General features: G+C 39.8%; 1 protein-coding gene across 1 annotated transcript in view; it reads left to right on the top strand.

Annotated features, from left to right (window-relative positions):
* Nucleotides 1-23,179, top strand: part of LOC118385708 (FRAS1-related extracellular matrix protein 2-like) — a 264,046-nt gene that overhangs the window by 239,933 nt on the left and 934 nt on the right. Inside the window, exons 21-27 of the mRNA XM_052521742.1 lie at nt 31-223; nt 561-659; nt 1,203-1,336; nt 8,523-8,657; nt 9,066-9,192; nt 17,139-17,326; nt 20,219-20,365. Coding sequence (XP_052377702.1) covers nt 31-223; nt 561-659; nt 1,203-1,336; nt 8,523-8,657; nt 9,066-9,192; nt 17,139-17,326; nt 20,219-20,365 — 1,023 coding nt within the window. The remainder of the gene's footprint in view (nt 1-30; nt 224-560; nt 660-1,202; nt 1,337-8,522; nt 8,658-9,065; nt 9,193-17,138; nt 17,327-20,218; nt 20,366-23,179) is intronic.

Genomic DNA, 23,179 nt, shown 5'->3' with positions numbered 1-23,179 from the left:
TTGGTTCTAACCTTTTCCCCGACTCTACAGGTGCTGAATCTGGTCCAATCGTACGTGACTCTGCGTGTTCCACTGCACGTGTCATACGTGTTCCACTCCCCAGGGGGTGCGGGGGGCTGGCAGCATTTTGACCTGCAGTCTGAGCTCCGCCTCACCTTTGTGTACGATACTGCCATACTGTGGAAGGACGGCATCGGGAGCCCACCGCAGGCTGAGTTACAGGGTGAGAAGAAACAGAGAGTGTGTGGGAGAGTGGGATCTGTGTGAGAATGGGGGAGGAGGGAGTGTGGGAGGAAGAGAGGGAGGGAGTGAGTGGGTGTGAGAGGGAGTGAGCGGGTGAGGGAGGTAGGGGATTGTGGAAAGGAGGCAGGGAGTGAGTGGTGGAAGGAGGGAGGGAGGGAGTGAGGGAGGGAGTGAAGGAGTGGGGGAGTGAGGGAGTGGGTGAGGGAGGGAGGGAGGGAGGGAGTGAAGGAGTGGGGGAGTGAGGGAGGGAGGGAGGGAGAAAAACGACTTTGAATATTGATAACAAATCTAAACGTGTGTTATTCTGCATTATGCAGGTGTCCTGTACCCCACCAGTGTGCGTATCAACGAGCAGGGTCATCTGGTGGTCAACTTCAAAACCAAGGCTCGCTTCAGAGGTCTGTTTGTCGAGGCCCACTCTGAAGGCAGGATCAAGAGCACAGGTGACACACACAGACAACATACAATATCATGGACATGGATATATTGTATCAGTCAGTCTATATCATAATTTGTATCAGTCTATATCATAATTTGTATCAGTCTATATCATAATTTGTATCAGTCTATATAATAATATGTATCAGTCTATATAATAATATGTATCAGTCTATATAATAATATGTATCAGTCTATATAATAATATGTATCAGTCTATATAATAATATGTATCAGTCTATATAATAATATGTATCAGTCTATATAATACTATGTATCAGTCTATATAATAATATGTATCAGTCAGTCTATATAATAATATGTATCAGTCTATATAATAATATGTATCAGTCTATATAATAATATGTATCAGTCTATATAATAATATGTGTCAGTCTATATAATAATATGTATCAGTCAGTCTATATAATAATATTTATCAGTCTAATTAATAATATGTGTCAGTCAGTCTATAGACCCCACTACTTTCCTTTTACCTTTTCTCTTTCCTCTCCTTCCCTACCCAGCATCCTCTCTGTCATCCATGGTGATGTGTGAAGACAACCCTGGCCTGACCTTTAACCTCAGCCTGGTGAGGAGTGAACCCACCTACAACCAGCCTGTCCAGCAGTGGACATTCACATCAGACGTTGCTGTGAGTATATACCCCAAACCTTAACCCCTCACCTCTAACCCCTAACCTATAACCCCAAACCCTAACCCCAAACCTTAACCTCTAACCCCTAACCCTAGCCCAAGGCTGTGAGTATATATCCCAAACCCTAACCCCCAACCTCTAACCCCAAACCCTACCAGCCAGTAACCCCTAACCCTACCAGCCTGTAGCCCTAACCTCTAACCCCTAACCCTACCATCCAGTAACCCCTAACCCTACCATCCAGTAACCCCTAACCCTACCAGCCAGTAGCCCTAACCCCTAACCCTACCAGCCTGTAGTCCTAACCCCTAACCCCTACCAGACAGTAACCCCTAACCCTACACGACTGTAGCCCTAACCCCTAACCCTACCAGCCAGTAACCCCTAACCCTACCCGACTGTAGCCCTAACCCCTAACCCTACCAGCCTGTAGCCATAACCCCTACCACTACATTGATAGTAAATGTATCAATGATGATATTTAATGTCCCAATATATCAATAATGGTAGTAAATGTATCAATGATGATAATGTCCCAATATATCAATGATGATAATGTCCCAATATATCAATAATGGTAATACATGTATCAATGATGATAGTAAATGTCTCAATGTATCAATGATGATAGTAAATGTCTCAATGTATCAATGATGATAGTAAATGTCCCAATATATCAATGATGGTAATGTCCCAATATATCAATGGTGATAATGTCCCAATATATCAATGATGATAATGTCCCAATATATCAATGATGATAATGTCCCAATATATCAATGGTGATAATGTCCCAATATATCAATAATGGTAGTAAATGTATCAATGATGATAGTTAATGTCCCAATATATCAATGATGATAATGTCCCAATATATCAATAATGGTAGTAAATGTATCAATGATGATAGTTAATGTCCCAATATATCAATAATGGTAGTAAATGTATCAATGATGATAATGTCCCAATATATCAATGATGGTAATGTCCCAATGTATCAATGATGATAATGTCCCAATATATCAATGATGGTAATGTCCCAATATATCAATGGTGATAATGTCCCAATATATCAATGATGATAATGTCCCAATATATCAATGATGATAATGTCCCAATATATCAATAATGGTAGTAAATGTATCAATGATGATAGTTAATGTCCCAATATATCAATAATGGTAGTAAATGTATCAATGATGATAATGTCCCAATATATCAATGACGGTAATGTCCCAATATATCAATGATGGTAATGTCCCAATATATCAATAATGGTAGTAAATGTATCAATGATGATAATGTCCCAATATATCAATGATGATAATGTCCCAATATATCAATAATGGTAATACATGTATCAATGATGATAGTAAATGTCTCAATGTATCAATGATGATAGTAAATGTCTCAATGTATCAATGATGATAGTAAATGTCTCAATGTATCAATGATGATAGTAAATGTCTCAATGTATCAATGATGATAGTAAATGTCTCAATGTATCAATGATGATAGTAAATGTCTCAATGTATCAATGATGATAGTTAATGTCCCAATGTATCAATGATGATAGTTAATGTCCCAAGGTATCAATGATGATAGTTAATGTCCCAAGGTATCAATGATGATAGTTAATGTCCCAAGGTATCAATGATGATAGTAAATGTCTCAATGTATCAATGATGATAGTAAATGTCCCAATGTATCAATGATGATAGTAAATGTCTCAATGTATCAATGATGATAGTAAATGTCTCAATGTATCAATGATGATAGTAAATGTCTCAATGTATCAATGATGATAGTAAATGTCCCAATGTATCAATGATGATAGTTAATGTCCCAATGTATCAATGATGATAGTAAATGTCTCAATGTATCAGTGATGATAGTAAATGTCCCAAGGTATCAATGATGATAGTAAATGTCTCAATGTATCAATGATGGTAGTAAATGTATCAATGATGATAGTTACAACCTCTTACAGCTACACCCTTACTTTTTTCATATTCCGCCTGAAGACATACCCAAATCTAACTGCCTGTAGCTCAGGCTCAGAGCCAAGAATATGCATATTCTTGATTTAATTTGAAAGAAAACACTCTGAAGTTTGTGTAAATGTGAATTGAATGTAGGAGAATATAACACAATAGATCTGGTTTAGATAATACAATGAAAAAAACATATGTTTTTTCATTTTTATATCATCATCTTTAAAATGAACAAGACAAAACAAACGTTCAGATAGGATGATGGGGACAATTTCAGTGGAAAATATAAAAGGACAACAGTACTTGTGCAAAGTTTCAGAATGATAACTTCCAAAATGAGTGTGCTACATGACATTTATCATGAAGTCACCCAGGTGTCCCACACAAGTAGCCCAAATGTACCCAAGTGGCCAAATTGGTGAAGGTATACATTTTGAATGGAATAACTATATACAAAATACCAAAATGGTATTCTAACACAACCCCACAAAAAAATGGAGAAAAAACATGAAAAAGATATATACATTTACAAAATAACACTTTCAATATTTGGAAGACCCTCAGTCCTCTACACAATATTGTGTTGCTGATGCCAGGTGCCATAGCAGTCTCTTTCTGCTGTAAAGCAGAGGGTCACCAAGCATGTGGTGCAGGTGATGGGGGACTTCACTTTGCAAAGAACACAGAACTCCATGCTGTGCCCTTTTGGCCCTGAGGCACATCCATGCCTGCAGAAATACATTTGGGCAGATGAACACCACTTGTGGCAGGAGCTGGATGAACCAGCTTCAGTGGGAGATGGAAACCTTGGCACTGGGGGCTCCCATTCGGAGTCAGTGTCACTGTGAAAGAAAATGTTCAGTTAGAATAGTTTCACATATGAGCCCTATATCAACAGGTATAATAAACAGACATATATAGAGTACAGGGAACATAAGGTTGAATATATTATTATAGACCTGCTAGATCTACTGTCTCATTTATATTATGACAGACCAGCTAGATCTACTGTCTCTTTAATATTATGACATTTCAGCTAGATCTACTGTCTCTATTATATTATGACAGACCAGCTAGATCTACTGTCTCTTTAATATTATGACATTTCAGCTAGATCTACTGTCTCTATTATATTATGACAGACCAGCTAGATCTACTGTCTTTATTATATTACAACAGACCAGCTGTATCTACTGTCTCCATTTCACTTTGGCCATTGTTGTGGGCCTGCCCTTCCCTCAACAGCCTCAAATAGGCTATTTCATGTGGGGGTGGGTTGGGGCGGGAGACACACGCACCTCACATTTCATTACATTACATTTTTATATATTGCTACAAAAAAAATTCAAAATCACAAATAATATTTTATATTATTAATTTCAAACAACGGCATTAGCATGAGAATAACTTACCAGTCCAAAACGATGTCCTCTGCGTTCAAACAATATTCCACCATTTGGGATACGCTAAATGAATCGTCCTCCAACAATCTCTGTCTCACTTTCCCGATCAATTTCTTCTAAAATTGTGTGTACATCTGTATATCTAGACTTAGATTTAGCTTTCCCTGACTTAGTCGCCATACTGATTGATATATAAACAGCTGAAGATGCGCTTTACCAAAACAACGCTGTGCGTAATATGCGTTGCTCCTTCCGGTATGAAACTTCAATAGCGAATGACTCTCTTTACGCCAGAGTTTACTACATGGGTTGGTCTTCCAACACATAAACATTACATATTGCCGTTTACCTCAGCTCATTGGCTATCTACCCAGCTAGATTTCAAGACAATCAGTGGTCATTGGGTCAAAATACAGTCAATCAACTAAACAGCGGTCATATCATTGGTGCACAATGATGTCATTACTTGTCGTCTTCAAATCAGTTTCTTTCAGTCAATACGTCCCGCGAAATGACCCATCAGGTTTGGTTGTGTTACAAACAAACCAGTTGTTTGCAATGAAACCACACATGACTGGGAAAGTCACATTAGGTGTGTGTATTTACTTCAAATGTGTCTTCGAAAATGGAATGAGACGGAATTCAAGACACAAGCGGTTCACAAAATGATTCTAGGCTTTCAAAACATGTGAGACACTTGTATTTTCATGAATGTTTAATGTGGCTATTTATGTAGCGATCACCGAATGTTGTCGAATTTCATCCCGCTAACTAACGGGTTCGGTGCGCAGAGAGGTTAATGTCCCAATATATCAATGATGATAATGTCCCAATATATCAATGATGATAATGTCCCAATATATCAATGATGATAATGTCCCAATATATCAATGATGATAATGTCCCAATATATCAATGGTGATAATGTCCCAATATATCAATGATGATCATGTCCCAATATATCAATGATGATAATGTCCCAATATATCAATGGTGATAATGTCCCAATATATCAATGGTGATAATGTCCCAATATATCAATGATGATAATGTTCCAATATATCAATGGTGATAATGTCCCAATATATCAATGATGATAATGTCACAATATATCAATGATGATAATGTTCCAATATATCAATGGTGATAATGTCCCAATATATCAATGATGATAATGTCCCAATATATCAATGATGATAATGTCCCAATATATCAATGATGATATTTAATGTCCCAATATATCAATGGTGATAATGTCCCAATATATCAATGATGATAATGTCCCAATATATCAATGATGATAATGTCCCAATATATCAATGATGATAATGTCCCAATATATCAATGATGATAATGTCCCAATATATCAATGATGATAATGTCCCAATATATCAATGATGATAATGTCCCAATATATCAATGATGATAATGTCCCAATATATCAATGATGATAATGTCCCAATATATCAATGATGATAATGTCCCAATATATCAATGATGATAATGTCCCAATATATCAATGATGATATTTAATGTCCCAATATATCAATGATGATAATGTCCCAATATATCAATGGTGATAATGTCCCAATATATCAATGATGATAATGTCCCAATCTATCAATGATGATAATGTCCCAATATATCAATGATGATAATGTCCCAATATATCAATGATGATAATGTCCCAATATATCAATGATGATAATGTCCCAATATATCAATGATGATAATGTCCCAATATATCAATGATGATAATGTCCCAATATATCAATGATGATAATGTCCCAATATATCAATGGTGATAATGTCCCAATATATCAATGATGATAATGTCCCAATATATCAATGATGATAATGTCCCAATATATCAATGATGATAATGTCCCAATATATCAATGATGATAATGTCCCAATATATCAATGATGATAATGTCCCAATATATCAATGATGATATTTAATGTCCCAATATATCAATGGTGATAATGTCCCAATATATCAATGATGATATTTAATGTCCCAATATATCAATGGTGATATTTAATGTCCCAATATATCAATGATGATAATGTCCCAATATATCAATGATGATAATGTCCCAATATATCAATGATGATAATGTCCCAATATATCAATGATGATAATGTCCCAATATATCAATGATGATATTTAATGTCCCAATATATCAATGATGATAATGTCCCAATATATCAATGATGATAATGTCCCAATATATCAATGATGATAATGTCCCAATATATCAATGATGATAATGTCCCAATATATCAATGATGATAATGTCCCAATATATCAATGATGATAATGTCCCAATATATCAATGATGATATTTAATGTCCCAATATATCAATGGTGATAATGTCCCAATATATCAATGATGATATTTAATGTCCCAATATATCAATGGTGATAATGTCCCAATATATCAATGATGATATTTAATGTCCCAATATATCAATGGTGATAATGTCCCAATATATCAATGATGATAGTAATTGTCCCAATATATCAATGATGGTAATGTCCCAATATATCAATGATGATAATGTCCCAATATATCAATGATGATAATGTCACAATATATCAATGATGATAATGTCCCAATATATCAATGATGGTAATGTCCCAATATATCAATGATGATAATGTCACAATATATCAATGATGATAATGTCACAATATATCAATGATGATAGTAATTGTCCCAATATATCAATGATGGTAATGTCCCAATATATCATTGATGATAATGTCCCAATATATCAATGATGATAATGTCCCAATATATCAATGATGATAATGTCCCAATATATCAATGATGGTAATGTCCCAATATATCAATGATGATAATGTCCCAATCTATCAATGATGATCATGTCCCAATATATCAATGATGATAATGTCCCAATATATCAATGATGATAATGTCCCAATATATCAATGATGATAATGTCCCAATATATCAATGATGATAGTAATTGTTCCAATATATCAATGATGATAGTAAATGTATCAATGATGTTAGTTAATGGCCCAGTATATCAATAATCATAGTCAATGTCCCAATGTATCAATGGTGATAGTTAATGTCCCAATGTATCAGTGATGATAGTCCATGTCCCAATGTATCAGTGATGATAGTTAATGTCCCAATGTACCAATGATGATAGTTAATGTCCCAATGTACCAATGATGGTCATAAATGTATCAATGATGATAGTTAATGTCCCAATGTACCAGTGATGATATTTAATGTCCCAATGTACCAATGATAATACTTACTGCTAGTGCTGAGAGTATGGTGGCATCAGTGAGAAAACACGTCCTGACAATTGCCCCCAAAATATTTTCTTTCTAATGAACAGAAAATAGTTTCACTCTCCCTCCTTCTCCCCCTCCTTCTCTCCCTCCCTCTCCCTCCATCTCCCCTCCTTCTCTCCCCTCCTTCTCTCCTCTCTCTTCCCCTCTTTCCCTCACTTTCTCTCCTCTCTCCCCTCTCTCTCTCTCTCTCCTCTCCTCTCCTCTCCTCCCTCCCTCCCTCCCTCCCTACCTCTCCCATCCTTCTCGCCGTCTCTCTCCCTCTGTCCCTCCCTCTTTCTCCCTCTCTCTCCCTCTGTCCCTCCCTCTCCCTCTCCCTTTCTCTATCCCTCTCTCCCTTCCTTCCTGTCTCCTCTCTCCCTCTGTCCCTCCCTCTCCCTCTCCCTCCCTCTCTCCCTCCCTCTCTCCCTTCCTCCTGTCTCCTCTCTCCCTCGTCTCTCCTCTCCTAGGTGCGTGACTATTCTGGTCCATACAGAGTGAATCTGATTCCCTGTACTACAGCCCAGAACATGGAGTACACCGTCCCCCCTGTCTGTAACCCCGGAGAGCCTGTCCCCTTCCACCTGGACATACGCTTCCAACAGGTAGTTATTGATTTGGAACCATTGATTATCAATAGGTCATACAGTGTTGTGATTGTGAATCACAATATTGTGATAGCAGTATATATAACCCTCCCTCCCTCTCTACCTCCGTCCCCCTCCCTACCCCCACCCTCTCTCCCTACCCCTTTCTCCCTCCCCCTCCCTACCTCCTCTCTCCCTCCCCCTCCCTCCCCCTCTCTCCTCTCTCCCTCCCCTCTCTCCCTTCTCCTCTCTCCTCTCTCCCTCCCCCTCTCATTCTTTCCCTCCCTCCCTCCCTCCCCCTCTCTCCCCCTCCCTCCCCCTCTCTCCTCTCTCCCCCCCTCTCTCCCTTCTCCTCTCTCCTTTCTCCCTCCCCCCTCTCATTCATTCCCTCCCTCCCTCCCCCTCCCTCCCTCCCTCCCTCACCAGGTCAGTGAACCAGTATCAGTGGAGTTCAGTCTCAACACTCAGATATTCCTGCTGTCCAAGAGGAACCTATGGCTGTCTGACGGATCCATGGGCTTCGGACAGGAGAGCGACGTGGCCTTCTCAGAGGGTAGGTTACAGCAGGCAGCATCGCCTATAGGCGAGGAGGGAGATGACACCCGAACAGGAGGAACAGTCAACCAACTCATTCACACCCATACAGATGTCGGTCTTAATCACTCTTTTGTAGCTGATCATTTTCCTGATGCATCAGGATATTCAAATGAGCCTCGTCGGTGGCTAAACGTGCAGGGACAGTTGAGTTATTGGGATCAGGGCTCGCTATCTCAGATAATGTTGTCCCTCACCCACCCAAACGTTATAGACCTAGGTTCTTTTATTCCAAAATTGAAATGTACACAAAATGTGTCTGAAATGCAGCCGTACACATCAACAACTGTTGTTTTATAAAGCTTAATAACACAAGACAGATATTGGTCTCCACTAGTCTAGAACATACAAGGGTTTTATATAGCTTAAAAACTTCTTAAGGATAGCCCCACTTTTTTTCAATTTTTCAATACCCAAATCTAACTGCCTGTGGCTCCGGCCATGAAGCAAGGATATGCATATTCTTGGCACCATTTGAAAGGAAACACTTTGAAGTTTGTGGAATTGAATGTAGAAGAATATAACACAATAGATAGAAGAAAGAGGTAGAAGAAAATACGAAGAAAAAAAACGATAAAAAAAAAAAAATTGCAACAGAAAGGTCCCAGTTCCAGCCATCACTCTGGTAATTCAGATGGTGTCCACAAGATGGCAGCAGTGTATGTGCAAAGTATGAGGGAACTACGAGACTTTTAGTGTGAAGTCACCCAAATACATTTGGGCAAATCGTGAAGGAGACATTTACATTCATATGACATTTTTCTGAAAGAATATCGTCAAATCTGTATAGTTGGACTTTGATTCAGCTTTTCCAGTATTAGTAGCCATATTATCAGTTCAACATTTGCAAAACAACCAGTTTTCATAACTCTGAATATCCTTATAATTTTTATCCAAAAGGAAAAGGCATGCTGTCGCACAAGGTTAGTAGCTACATTTTACAACAGATACAGGGTTTCCGGATACTCCCGTAAAGCCCAGCTCATTGGCTATCTAGCTAGCTTTCTTTGACCCCGATTGGTGCTTATTTGACAAAGATACAGTCGATCAAATGAAGACCGGCCGCGTCATCTGCGTGCCATGAAAGCGTCGCTCACTGACCAAATTTGGTGTCTTGTAGGATATACTACACCCCTAATGATATAGTGAAGTCTTGTTACATTCTAGGATCTCTGAGGAATACATATGAATGTGATTTGACTGGTTTAAACAAAGTTTAGGGTTAGATTTTCACAGATTCCTTTCTTTGCAAATTGAACGAGTGAAAACACAAAAAACGATTGTGCTATAGGGACATTTTTAGGATATCAAAAAGGATTTTATCAAACAAAATGACACTTCATGTTATCTCTGGGACACTTTGGATGATAAATCAGAAACGATCGTGCTATATGGACCTTTTTAGGATATGAAAAAGGATTTTAGCAAACAAAACAACACTTCATGTTATCTCTGGGACCCTTTGGATGATAAATCAGAGCAGGATTTCAGAATGTAAGAATACATTTCACCTTCAGAGGTGAATTTATCAAACCTATCGCAGTGAAAACAGTTTTCTGTTGTTAGGAGCTCTCCTCAAACAATAGCATGGCATTTTTTCACAGTAATAGCTACCGTAAATTAGACAGTGCAGTTATATTATCATGAATTTAAGCTTTCAGCCAATATAAGACACTTATATGTACCGACAATTGTTGTTTCTCTAAAATCTGCGATTGTGACACAAGGCGCTGCATGATCTACAACCTTCCCGTTAACGGGATGCCTATTTAATAACACAAGATACATATTGGTCTCCACTGGGCTACGACCTACATGTGTCTAGTGTACGTAGAGACTGGACACTTCAGTGTGCATACCGCCCCAACAGGTCGATGCAATTGCCATCACACTGCACACTGCCCTATCCCACCTGGACAAGAGGAATACCTATGTAAGAATTCTGTTCATTGACACCTCCACTTCGCTGACCCTCAACACTGGGGCCCGACAAAGGTGTGTGCTCAGCCCCCTCCTGTACTTCCTGTTCACCCATGACTGCGTGGCCATGCACGCCTCTAACTCAATCATCCAGTTTGCTGACAACATAACAGCAGTAGGGTGATTACCAACAACGATTGACAGCCTACAGGGAGGAGGTGAGGGCACTCGGAGTGTGGTGTCAGGAAAACAACCTCCCCCTCAACATCAACAAAACAATGTAGATAATCGTGGACTTCAGGAAACAGCAGAGGGTTCCACATCAAAGGGACAGCAGTGGAGATGGTGGAAGATTTTTAGTTCTTGGGTGGTCATCACATCGCAGACAAACTGAAATGGTCCACCCACACAGACAGTGTGGTGAAGAAGGCGCAACAGCTTCTCTTCAACATGAGGAGGCTGAAGAAATTTGGCTTGTCACCCAAAACCCTGACATACTTATACAGATGCACAATCGAGAGCATCTTGTCGGGCTGTATCACAGCCTGGTACGGCAACTGCACCGCCCACAACCGTAAGGCTCTCCAGAGGGTAGTGCATCAGTGGGGGAAAACTTCCTGCCCTCCAGGACACCTACAACACCCGATGTCACAGGAAGGCCAAAAGGACCATCAAGGACAACAACCACCCGAGCCACTGCCTGTTCACACTGCTACCATACAGAAGGCGAGGTCAGTACAGGCTCATCAAAGCTGGGACCCAGAGAATGAAAAACAGCTTCAATCTCAAAGCCATCAGACTGCTAAACAGCAATCACTAACTCAGAGAGGCTGCTGTCTACATTGAGACCCAATCACTGGACACTTTAGTAAATGGATCGCTAGTCACTTTAAAATTTATTTGGGATCGGTGTCTCTTCCATGGGATGGTTGAGCTAACGTAGGCTAATGCGATTAGCATGAGGTTGTCAGTAACAAGAACATTTCCCAGGATATCGACATATCTGATATTGTCAGAAAGCTTAAATTCTTGTTAATCTAACTGCACTGTCCAATTTACAGTAGCTATTACAGTGAAAGAATACCATGCTATTTGAGGAGAGTGCACAGTTTAGAGCGTGAAGAGTTATTAATAAACTAATTAGGCACATTTGAGCAGTCTTAATGCAACAGTTTGAACAGAAATGCAATGGTTCATTGGATCAGTCTAAAACTTTGCACATACACTGATGCCATCTAGTGGCCAAAATCTAAATTGCACCTGGGCTGGAGTAATACCTTATGGCCTTTCTCTTTGCATTTCAAAGATGATGGTACAATAAAATACATAAGAAAGTTTGCTTCTTTTCTTTGTATTATCTTTTACCAGTGTTATATTCTACTACATTCCTTTCACATTTCCATAAACTTCAAAGTGTTTCCTTTCAAATGGTACCCTGAATATGCATATCCTTGCTTCAGGGCCCGAGCTACAGGCAGTTAGATTTGGGTATTTTATTTTAGGAGAAAATTGAAAAAAAAGCAGGTAATTCTTAATTAACAATGTCACTTTAAATCATGTTTACATATCTTACATTATTCATATCATATATATATATATATATTGTATTTTATACCATCTATTGCACCATGCCTATGCCGCTCGGCCATCGCTCATCTATATATTTATATGTACATATTCCCATTCACCCCTTTAGATTTGTGTGTATTAGGTAGTTGTTGGGGAATTGTTAGATTACTTGTTGGTTATTACTGCATTGTCGGAACTAGAAGCACAAGCATTTCGCTACACTCGCATTAACATCTGCTAACTATGTGTATGTGACCAATACATTTCGATTTGATTTAGTTTATCCTAAGGTTACAAATGAACCGTCAAAATGTAGTTAATTTGTTTCCTGGGGTCATCTAGAGGTTAGCGCTGTTGATCACATATAGGCCTACCGTGTCAGAGTGTGCTTGATTCTGGCCCACACCCTTCTGCCACAAAGCACTCAATCCCCCGATTGACTTGATGTAGTTACACATTTCAAGTCTGGACAGTTCAATGTAATTTTTCATAAGAAATGACCAGTCACTTTTGGAGAACATGAATAGTAATCAAATAAAATCATTTGGTTGCAAGCAGGACGAAGGCAGAGGGAAAGAGGCGTGCATCTGTCACCATCATTACTCACACCTGTCACCATCATTATGCACACCTGTCACCATCATTACTCACACCTGTCACCATCATTACTCACACCTGCCACCATCATTACTCACACCTGTCATCATCATTACTCACACCTGTCACCATCATTACTCACACCTGTCACCATCATTACTCACACCTGTCACCATCATTACTCACACCTGTCACCATCATTACTCACACCTGTCACCATCATTACTCAAACCTGTCACCATCATTATGCACACCTGTCACCATCATTACTCACACCTGTCACCATCATTACTCACACCTGTCACCATCATTACTCAAACCTGTCACCATCATTACTCACACCTGTCACCATCATTACTCACACATCTCACCATCATTACTCACACCTGTCACCATCATTACTCAAACCTGTCACCATCATTATGCACACCTGTCACCATCATTACTCACACCTGTCACCATCATTACTCACACCTGTCACCATCATTACTCACACCTGTCACCATCATTATGCACACCTGTCACCATCATTACTCACACCTGTCACCATCATTACTCACACCTGTCACCATCATTACTCACACCTGTCACCATCATTACTCACACCTGTCACCATCATTACTCACACCTGTCACCATCATTACTCACACCTGTCACCATCATTACTCACACCTGTCACCATCATTACTCACACCTGTCACCATCATTACTCACACCTGTCACCATCATTACTCAAACCTGTCACCATCATTATGCACACCTGTCACCATCATTACTCACACCTGTCACCATCATTATGCACACCTGTCACCATCATTACTCACACCTGTCACCATCATTACTCACACCTGTCACCATCATTACTCACACCTGTCACCATCAATACTCACACCTGTCACCATCATTATGCACACCTGTCACCATCATTACTCAAACCTGTCACCATCATTATGCACACCTGTCACCATCATTACTCACACCTGTTACCACCATTATGCACACCTGTCACCATCATTATGCACACCTGTCACCATCATTACTCACACCTGTTACCACCATTATGCACACCTGTCACCATCATTACTCACACCTGTCACCATCATTATGCACACCTGTCACCATCATTACTCACACCTGTCACCATCATTATGCACACCTGTCACCATCATTACTCACACCTGTCACCATCATTACTCACACCTGTCATCATCATTACTCACACCTGTCACCATCATTACTCAAACCTGTCACCATCATTATTCACACCTGTCACCATCATTACTCACACCTGTCACCATCATTACTCACACCTGTCACCATCATTACTCACACCTGTCACCATCATTACTCACACCTGTCACCATCATTACTCACACCTGTCACCATCATTACTCACACCTGTCACCATCATTACTCACACCTGTCACCATCATTACTCACACCTGTCACCATCATTACTCACACCTGTCCCCATCATTACTCACACCTGTCATCATCATTATGCACACCTGTCATCATCATTACTCACACCTGTCATCATCATTACTCACACCTGTCATCATCATTACGCACACCTGTCACCATCATTACTCACACCTGTCATCATCATTACTCACACCTGTCACCATCATTACTCACACCTGTCATCATCATTACTCACACCTGTCACCATCATTACTCACACCTGTCACCATCATTACTCACACCTGTCATCATCATTACTCACACCTGTCACCATCATTACTCACACCTGTCACCATCATTACTCACACCTGTCACCATCATTACTCAAACCTGTCACCATCATTACTCACACCTGTCCCCATCATTACTCACACCTGTCACCATCATTACTCACACCTGTCACCATCATTACTCAAACCTGTCACCATCATTACTCACACCTATCACCATTATTACTCACACCTGTTACCACCTGTCACCATCATTACTCAAACCTGTCACCATCATTACTCACACCTGTTACCACCTATCACCATCATTACTCACACCTATCACCATTATTACTCACACCTGTTACCACCTGTCACCATCATTACTCACACCTGTCACCATCATTACTCACACCTGTCACCATCATTACTCACACCTGTCACCATCATTACTCACACCTGTCACCATCATTACTCACACCTGTCACCATCATTACTCACACCTGTCACCATCATTACTCACACCTGTTACCGTCATTACGCGCATCAGCGCTCATTGGACTCAACTGGACTCCTTCGCGTTTTGATTGCCTTCCCTATATCTGTCTGTTTCCTCTGTTTCGTCTCCGTATCAGCATAATGGTTGTTTCGAATTTCCCCTGTCCAGACGTTGTCTGTATTCTGTTCCTGTCCATGGTTATTAAGTGTGCACTCCCTGTACCTGCTTCTCGTCTTCAGAGTCGATCCTTACACCAATAGGTTACATTCTGTAGACTAACCATTAGTTACATAGTTCAGCTTTAAGTACTAGTCACACATTTAGTTGGGTAATGTTTACACCTTATAGTTAATTGTGACAGCAAACAAAAAGAGCAACAACTTAGTGCAATTCATTTGACATAAAAAAAATGTTAAAGTCTGCCAGCACCATTTTGCAGATGTCCTCCAGCACAGGTAGTCTTCAATGAAGACTGACATCGAACAAAGTTCGTAGGCTGTACAGTTTAAATTACGGCCAATCAAAGGTGACTTAATATCTATCAATATACTCAATTTCATAAAAAATATGAAATGGTACTCGAGACAATGGAATAATTTGCCAATTTCAATAGCATTAATTGAAAATTAATCTCCCAACCTAATTTCAAGTACCTGTGATGGTAAAAAGATTTATACCAAGCTCCGTATAGCCTGTTACTTTACAGCTACTGCGTTACAATTTAGGCACTTATCGGTGCCAAAGTCTGCCATGTTCCACCCTAGTTATGAGTACGGATAAAGGGCTACACGGAACATGATTGTTATTGATTATAATCACTACTGAAACAGACCGTTGCTTCTCTATTCTCTCTGTCTACGTACCTCCCTCCCCTCCTCTCCCCTCCACCTCCCTCCCCTCCCCTCCACCTCCCTCCCCTCCCCTCCCCTCCACCTCCCTCCCCTCCCCTCCCCTCCACCTCCCTCCTCTCCCCTCCACCTCCCTCCTCTCCCCTCCACCTCCCTCCCCTCCCTCCCCTCCCCTCCCCTCCACCTCCCTCCCCTCCACCTCCATCCCCTCCCCTCCCCTCCACCTCCCTCCTCTCCCCTCCACCTCCCTCCTCTCCCCTCCACCTCCCTCCCCTCCTCTCCACCTCCCTCCCCTCCTCTCCCCTCCCCTCCACCTCCCTCCCCTCCTCTCCCCTCCTTTCCCCTCCACCTCCCTCCCCTCCTCTCCCCTCCACTTCCCTCCTCTCCACCTCCCTCCCGTCCTCTCCCCTCCCCTCCACCTCCCTCCCCTCCTCTCCACCTCCCTCCCTCCTCTCCCCTCCCCTCCACCTCCCTCCCCCTCCTCTCCCCTCCTTTCCCCTCCACCTCCCTCCCCTCCACCTCCATCCCCTCCCCTCCCCTCCACCTCCCTCCTCTCCCCTCCACCTCCCTCCTCTCCCCTCCACCTCCCTCCCCTCCTCTCCACCTCCCTCCCCTCCTCTCCCCTCCCCTCCACCTCCCTCCCCTCCTCTCCCCTCCTTTCCCCTCCACCTCCCTCCCCTCCTCTCCCCTCCACTTCCCTCCCCTCCCCTCCCCTCCCCTCCTCCCCTCCACCTCCCTCCCCTCCACCCACTACCCCTCCGCCCCCTCCCCTCTCCTCCCCTCCCCTCCCCCTCTCCAGGTGATACTATCTACGGTCTTGTGATGGTGGACCCTGTTCAGAACCTGGGGGACTCTTTTTTCTGCAACATAGAGAAGGTGTACCTGTGCACCGGCGTGGATGGATACGTACCCAAGTACAACCCCACTAACTTTGAGTTTGGATGTCTGGCTGAATCTCCCTCTCTGCTCTACCACTTCAAGATCTTAGTGAGTATAGCAGCCTGTAGTCAGTCAGACTCTCCCTCTCTGCTCTACCTACTAAAGACCTGTACACAACTTCAAATTACATCCTAATAAACACCTAGAAACAACTTAAAATTACATCCTAATAAACACCTAGAAACAACTTAAAATTACATCCTAATAAACACCTAGAAACAACTTAAAATTACATCCTAATAAACAACTTAAAACCACATCCTAATAAACACCTAGAAACAACTTAAAATCACATCCTAATAAACACCTAGAAACAACTTAAAACCACATCCAAATAAACACCCAGAAACAACTTAAAACCACATCCTAATAAACAACTTAAATAACATTGCACTTTTTAGGGAGTTGGTTCCGCTGTCGGGATCAAATCAGCGGAAATTTCAAGAGCGCCATGTATAGTTTTTGATAAAAATCAAACTTTCATTAAAACACACATACAAGGTACTGAATTAAAGCTACACTCGTTGTTAATCTAGCCACCAAGTCAGATTTGTAAAATGCTTTTCGGCGAAAGCATGAGAAGTTATTATCTGATAGCATGCACCCCCAAAGTACTGGAACGTCATCTAAAACGACAGATTTTGCAGTAGCCGGCGCTACCCAAAACGCAGAAATAAAATATAAAACATTCATTACCTTTGACAAGCTTCTTTCTTGGCACTCCTATATATCCCATAAACATCACAATTGGGTCTTTTTCCCGATTAAATCCGTCATTGTATTGCCAAAATGACGTTTTCTGAAGACCGGTCTGATCCAGGAATATTCCCTTTTACAAGACGCAACGTCACTTTTTAAAATGACAAAAGTTGCCTATATACTTTTACAAAACACTTCAAACTACTTTTCTAAACCAACTTTAGGTATTAATAAACGTTAATAATCTATACAATTCATCACGGGGCGATCTGTATTCGATAGCAGCTAGTCTTGAAGTCAGCGGCCATCTTTTCCATTTTAATAACATCCTGTTGAGAGACTGAAACAGGAAAGGGTAAAACGTCATACAACCAAGGATTAAGTCTGCTCGAAATGCCAGCACTGGCGACATCGTGTGGAAGCTGTAGGCGTTTACAGTACAGCTTCATGTATTTGCAGTCGCCTTAAACAATACAGTGACTGGCGGATTAATATATTTTTTGTGTTTTTGGAGAACAGTTTTTCGAGGGATTTTTACTCCTAAACACGTTGTGTTATAGCCACAGACACAATTTAACCAGTTTTAGAGACGTCAGAGTGTTTTCTATACACACATACTTATCATTTGCATATACTATATTCCTGGCATGAGTAGCAGGACTTTGAAATGTTGCGCGATTTTTAACAAAAAGCTGCGAAAATTCGCATGATCCATAACATCAAGACACAACTTAAAATCACATCCCAATAAACACCTAGAAACAACTTAAAATCACATCCAAATATACAACTTAAAATCACATCCTACAAAACACCTAGAAACAACTTAAAATCACATCCTACAAAACACCTAGAAACAACTTAAAATCACAACCTACAAAACACCTAGAAACAACTTAAAATCACATCCTACAAAACACCTAGAAACAACTTAAAATCACATCCTACAAAACACCTAGAAACAACTTAAAATCACATCCTACAAAACACCTAGAAACAACTTAAAATCACATCCTACAAAACACCTAGAAACAACTTAAAATCACAACCTACAAAACACCTAGAAACAACTTAAAATCACATCCTACATAACACCTAGAAACAACTTAAAATCACATCCTACAAAACACCTAGAAACAACTTAAAATCACAACCTACAAAACACCTAGAAACAACTTAAAATCACAACCTACAAAACACCTAGAAACAACTTAAAATCACATCCTACATAACACCTAGAAACAACTTAAAATCACATCCTACAAAACACCTAGAAACAACTTAAAATCACATCCTACAAAACACCTAGAAACAACTTAAAATCACATCCTACAAAACACCTAGAAACAACTTAAAATCACATCCTACAAAACACCTAGAAACAACTTAAAATCACATCCTACAAAACACCTAGAAACAACTTAAAATCACATCCTACAAAACACCTAGAAACAACTTAAAATCACATCCTACAAAACACCTAGAAACAACTTAAAATCACAACCTACATAACACCTAGAAACAACTTAAAACCACATCCTAATAAACACCTAGAAACAATTTAAAATCACATCCTAATAAAAACCACTTACAAATCCCAATTAACAACTTAAAATGACATCCTAATTAACATCCTAGACACAACTTAAAATCACATCCTAATTAACAACTTAAAATGACATCCTAATTAACATCCTAGACACAACTTAAAATCACATCCTAATTAACAACTTAAAATTACATCCTAATTAACATCCTAGACACAACTTAAAATCAAGCTATTTATCACATTAGTACAATGTCTAACTCTCCTAATGTAAAATATGCATGTTTTTTCCTTTAATAAATCATGAGGAAGAATACAAAATTAATTTAATGTAGCAACGACGAGTGTGTTGAATTATGAATGCAACGTAGTGACGACGAGCGTGTTAAATTATGAATGTAAGCATCAGAGAGTCCTGTAGAACAGAAAGGACCCGAGAAAGCTTTTTTGATGCTGAGTTCACCTCAGAAAAAAATAGATATCACCCAAAGATGACATTACATCAAGAACTCTCTTTTACCTCTCAATGTTGCTGTCGAGTGCTATCACTGCATTTCACTACAGTCAATATTTATTTTATCATTCTGTCTGTGTATTCTCTTTGGTGATAATCAATACTCTACTCTCTACTCCTCGTGTCCCCCCCGCATTCTCTCCCCTCGTCTTCCTCTCTGCTCCTCCTCCTCCCCCTACAGGACAAGGCCCAGCCCGAGACTCAGGCCAGTGGGTTTGGTGATGTGGATTTTAATGCAATGTTGGCTGTAGACGACCCCTCAGCTCTCTCTCTGGTCAGACAGCCTGGGACAGATGGATTCAGACTGGACTCTACGGCCATGTTCCAGGTACTGTGTTCTACTATAGTATACTGTGGTGTATTGTAGTATACTGTACTGTGCTCTACTATAGTATACTGTGCTGTACTGTGCGCTACTATACTGTACTGTACTGTGCGCTTCTATAGTGTACTGTACTGTGCTCTACTATAGTATACTGTACTGTGCTCTAATATAGTATACTGTACTGTGTTCTAATATAGTATACTGTACTGTGTTATAATATAGTATACTGTACTGTGTTATACTATAGTATACTGTACTGTACTGTAGTGTTCTTTACTATAGTACACTGTACCGAGCTCTACTATACTGTACTGTGTTCTATTATAGTATACTGTACTGTGCTCTAATATAGTGTACTGTACTGTGCTCTACTATAGTATACATGCATATTTTCTGCTATAGTATACTGTACTGTGTTCTACTATAGTATACTGTATTGTGCTCTACTATACTATGCTGTACTGTGTTCTGCTATAGTATACTGTACTGTACTGTGTTCTGCTATAGTATACTGTGCTGTTTTCTACTATAGTATACTGTACTGTACTGTAGTGTACAATACTGCACGGTGTTCTACTATAGTATACTGCACTGTGTTCTACTATAGTATACTGTACTGTACTGTGCTCTACTATAGTATACTGTGCTCTACTATAGTATAATGCACTGTGTTCTACTATAGTATAATGTACTGTGTTCTACTATAGTATACTGTACTGTGCTCTACTATACTATGCTGTACTGTGTTCTACTATAGTATACTGTACTGTACTGTGCTCCACTATAGTATACTGTGCTCTACTATAGTATACTGTACTGTGTTCTACTATAGTATACTGTACTGTGTTCTACTATAGTATACTGTACTGTGCTCTACTATACTATGCTGTACTGTGTTCTACTATAGTATACTGTACTGTGTTCTACTATAGTATACTGTACTGTGCTCTACTATACTATGCTGTACTGTGTTCTACTATAGTATACTGTACTGTGTTCTACTATAGTATACTGTACTGTGCTCTACTATAGTATACTGTGCTGTTCTGTACTGTTCTCTACTATAGTACACTGTACCGAGCTCTACTATACTGTACTGTGTTCTGCTATAGTATACTTTACTGTGTTCTGCTATAGTATACTGTACTGTGTTCTGCTATAGTATACTGTACTGTGTTCTGCTATAGTATACTATACTGTGTCCTGCTATACTATACTTTACTGTGCTCTACTATAGTATACTGCACTGTGTTCTACTATAGTATACTGTACTGTGCTCTACTATACTATGCTGTCCTGTGTTCTACTATAGTATACTGTACTGTACTGTGCTCTACTATAGTATACTGTGCTCTACTAAAGTACACTGCACTGTGTTCTACTATAGTATACTGTACTGTGTTCTACTATAGTATACTGTACTGTGCTCTACTATACTATTCTGTACTGTGTTCTACTATAGTATACTGTGCTCTACTATAGTATACTGCACTGTGTTCTACTATAGTATACTGTACTGTGTTCTACTATAGTATACTGTACTGTGCTCTACTATACTATGCTGTACTGTGTTCTACTATAGTATACTGTACTGTGTTCTGCTATAGTATACTTTACTGTGTTCTGCTATAGTATACTGTACTGTGTTCTGCTATAGTATACTGTACTGTGTTCTGCTATAGTATACTATACTGTGTCCTGCTATACTATACTTTACTGTGCTCTACTATAGTATACTGTACTGTGCTCTACTATACTATACTGTACTGTGCTCTAATATAGTATACTGTACTGTTTCCTGCTATAGTATACTGTACTGTGTTCTGCTATAGTATACTGTACTGTGTTCTGCTATAGTATACTGTACTGTGGTCTGCTATAGTATACTGTACTGTGCTCTACTATACTGTACTGCACTGTGTTCTACTATAGTATACTGTACTGTGTTCTGCTATAGTATACTGTACTGTGTTCTACTATAGTATACTGTACTGTGTTCTGCTATAGTATACTGTACTGTGCTCTACTATAGTATACTGTACTGTGTTCTACTATACTATACTGTACTGTGCTCTAATATAGTATACTGTACTGTGTCCTGCTATAGTATACTGTACTGTGTTCTGCTATAGTATACTGTACTGTGTCCTGCTATAGTATACTGTACTGTGTTCTGCTATAGTATACTGTACTGTGCTCTACTATAGTATACTGTACTGTGCTCTACTATACTATACTGTACTGTGCTCTAATATAGTATACTGTACTGTGTTCTGCTATAGTATACTGTACTGTGTTCTGCTATAGTATACTGTACTGTGCTCTAATATAGTATACTGTACTGTGTTCTAATATAGTATACTGTACTGTGTTATACTATAGTATACTGTACTGTAGTGTTCTTTACTATAGTACACTGTACCGAGCTCTACTATACTGTACTGTGTTCTGCTATAGTATACTGTACTGTGCTCTACTATACTATACTCTACTGTGCTCTAATATAGTATACTGTACTGTGTTCTGCTATAGTATACTGTACTGTGTTCTGCTATAGTATACTGTACTGTGTTCTGCTATAGTATACTGTACTGTGTTCTGCTATAGTATACTGTACTGTGTTCTGCTATAGTATACTGTACTGTGTTCTGCTATAGTATACTGTACTGTGCTCTACTATACTATACTGTACTGTGTTCTGCTATAGTATACTGTACTGTGCTCTACTGGGGCGGCAGGGTAGCCTAGTGGTTAGAGCGTTGGACTAGTAACCGGAAGGTTGCAAGCTGACAGGCTTGTGAAGACTTACAGAAAACG

Source organism: Oncorhynchus keta, chromosome 6, assembly GCF_023373465.1.
Source record: "Oncorhynchus keta strain PuntledgeMale-10-30-2019 chromosome 6, Oket_V2, whole genome shotgun sequence".
Classification (NCBI taxonomy): domain Eukaryota; kingdom Metazoa; phylum Chordata; class Actinopteri; order Salmoniformes; family Salmonidae; genus Oncorhynchus; species Oncorhynchus keta.
Note: the sequence above shows the minus strand (reverse complement) of the source record. Positions and strands in the feature narration are given on the sequence as shown.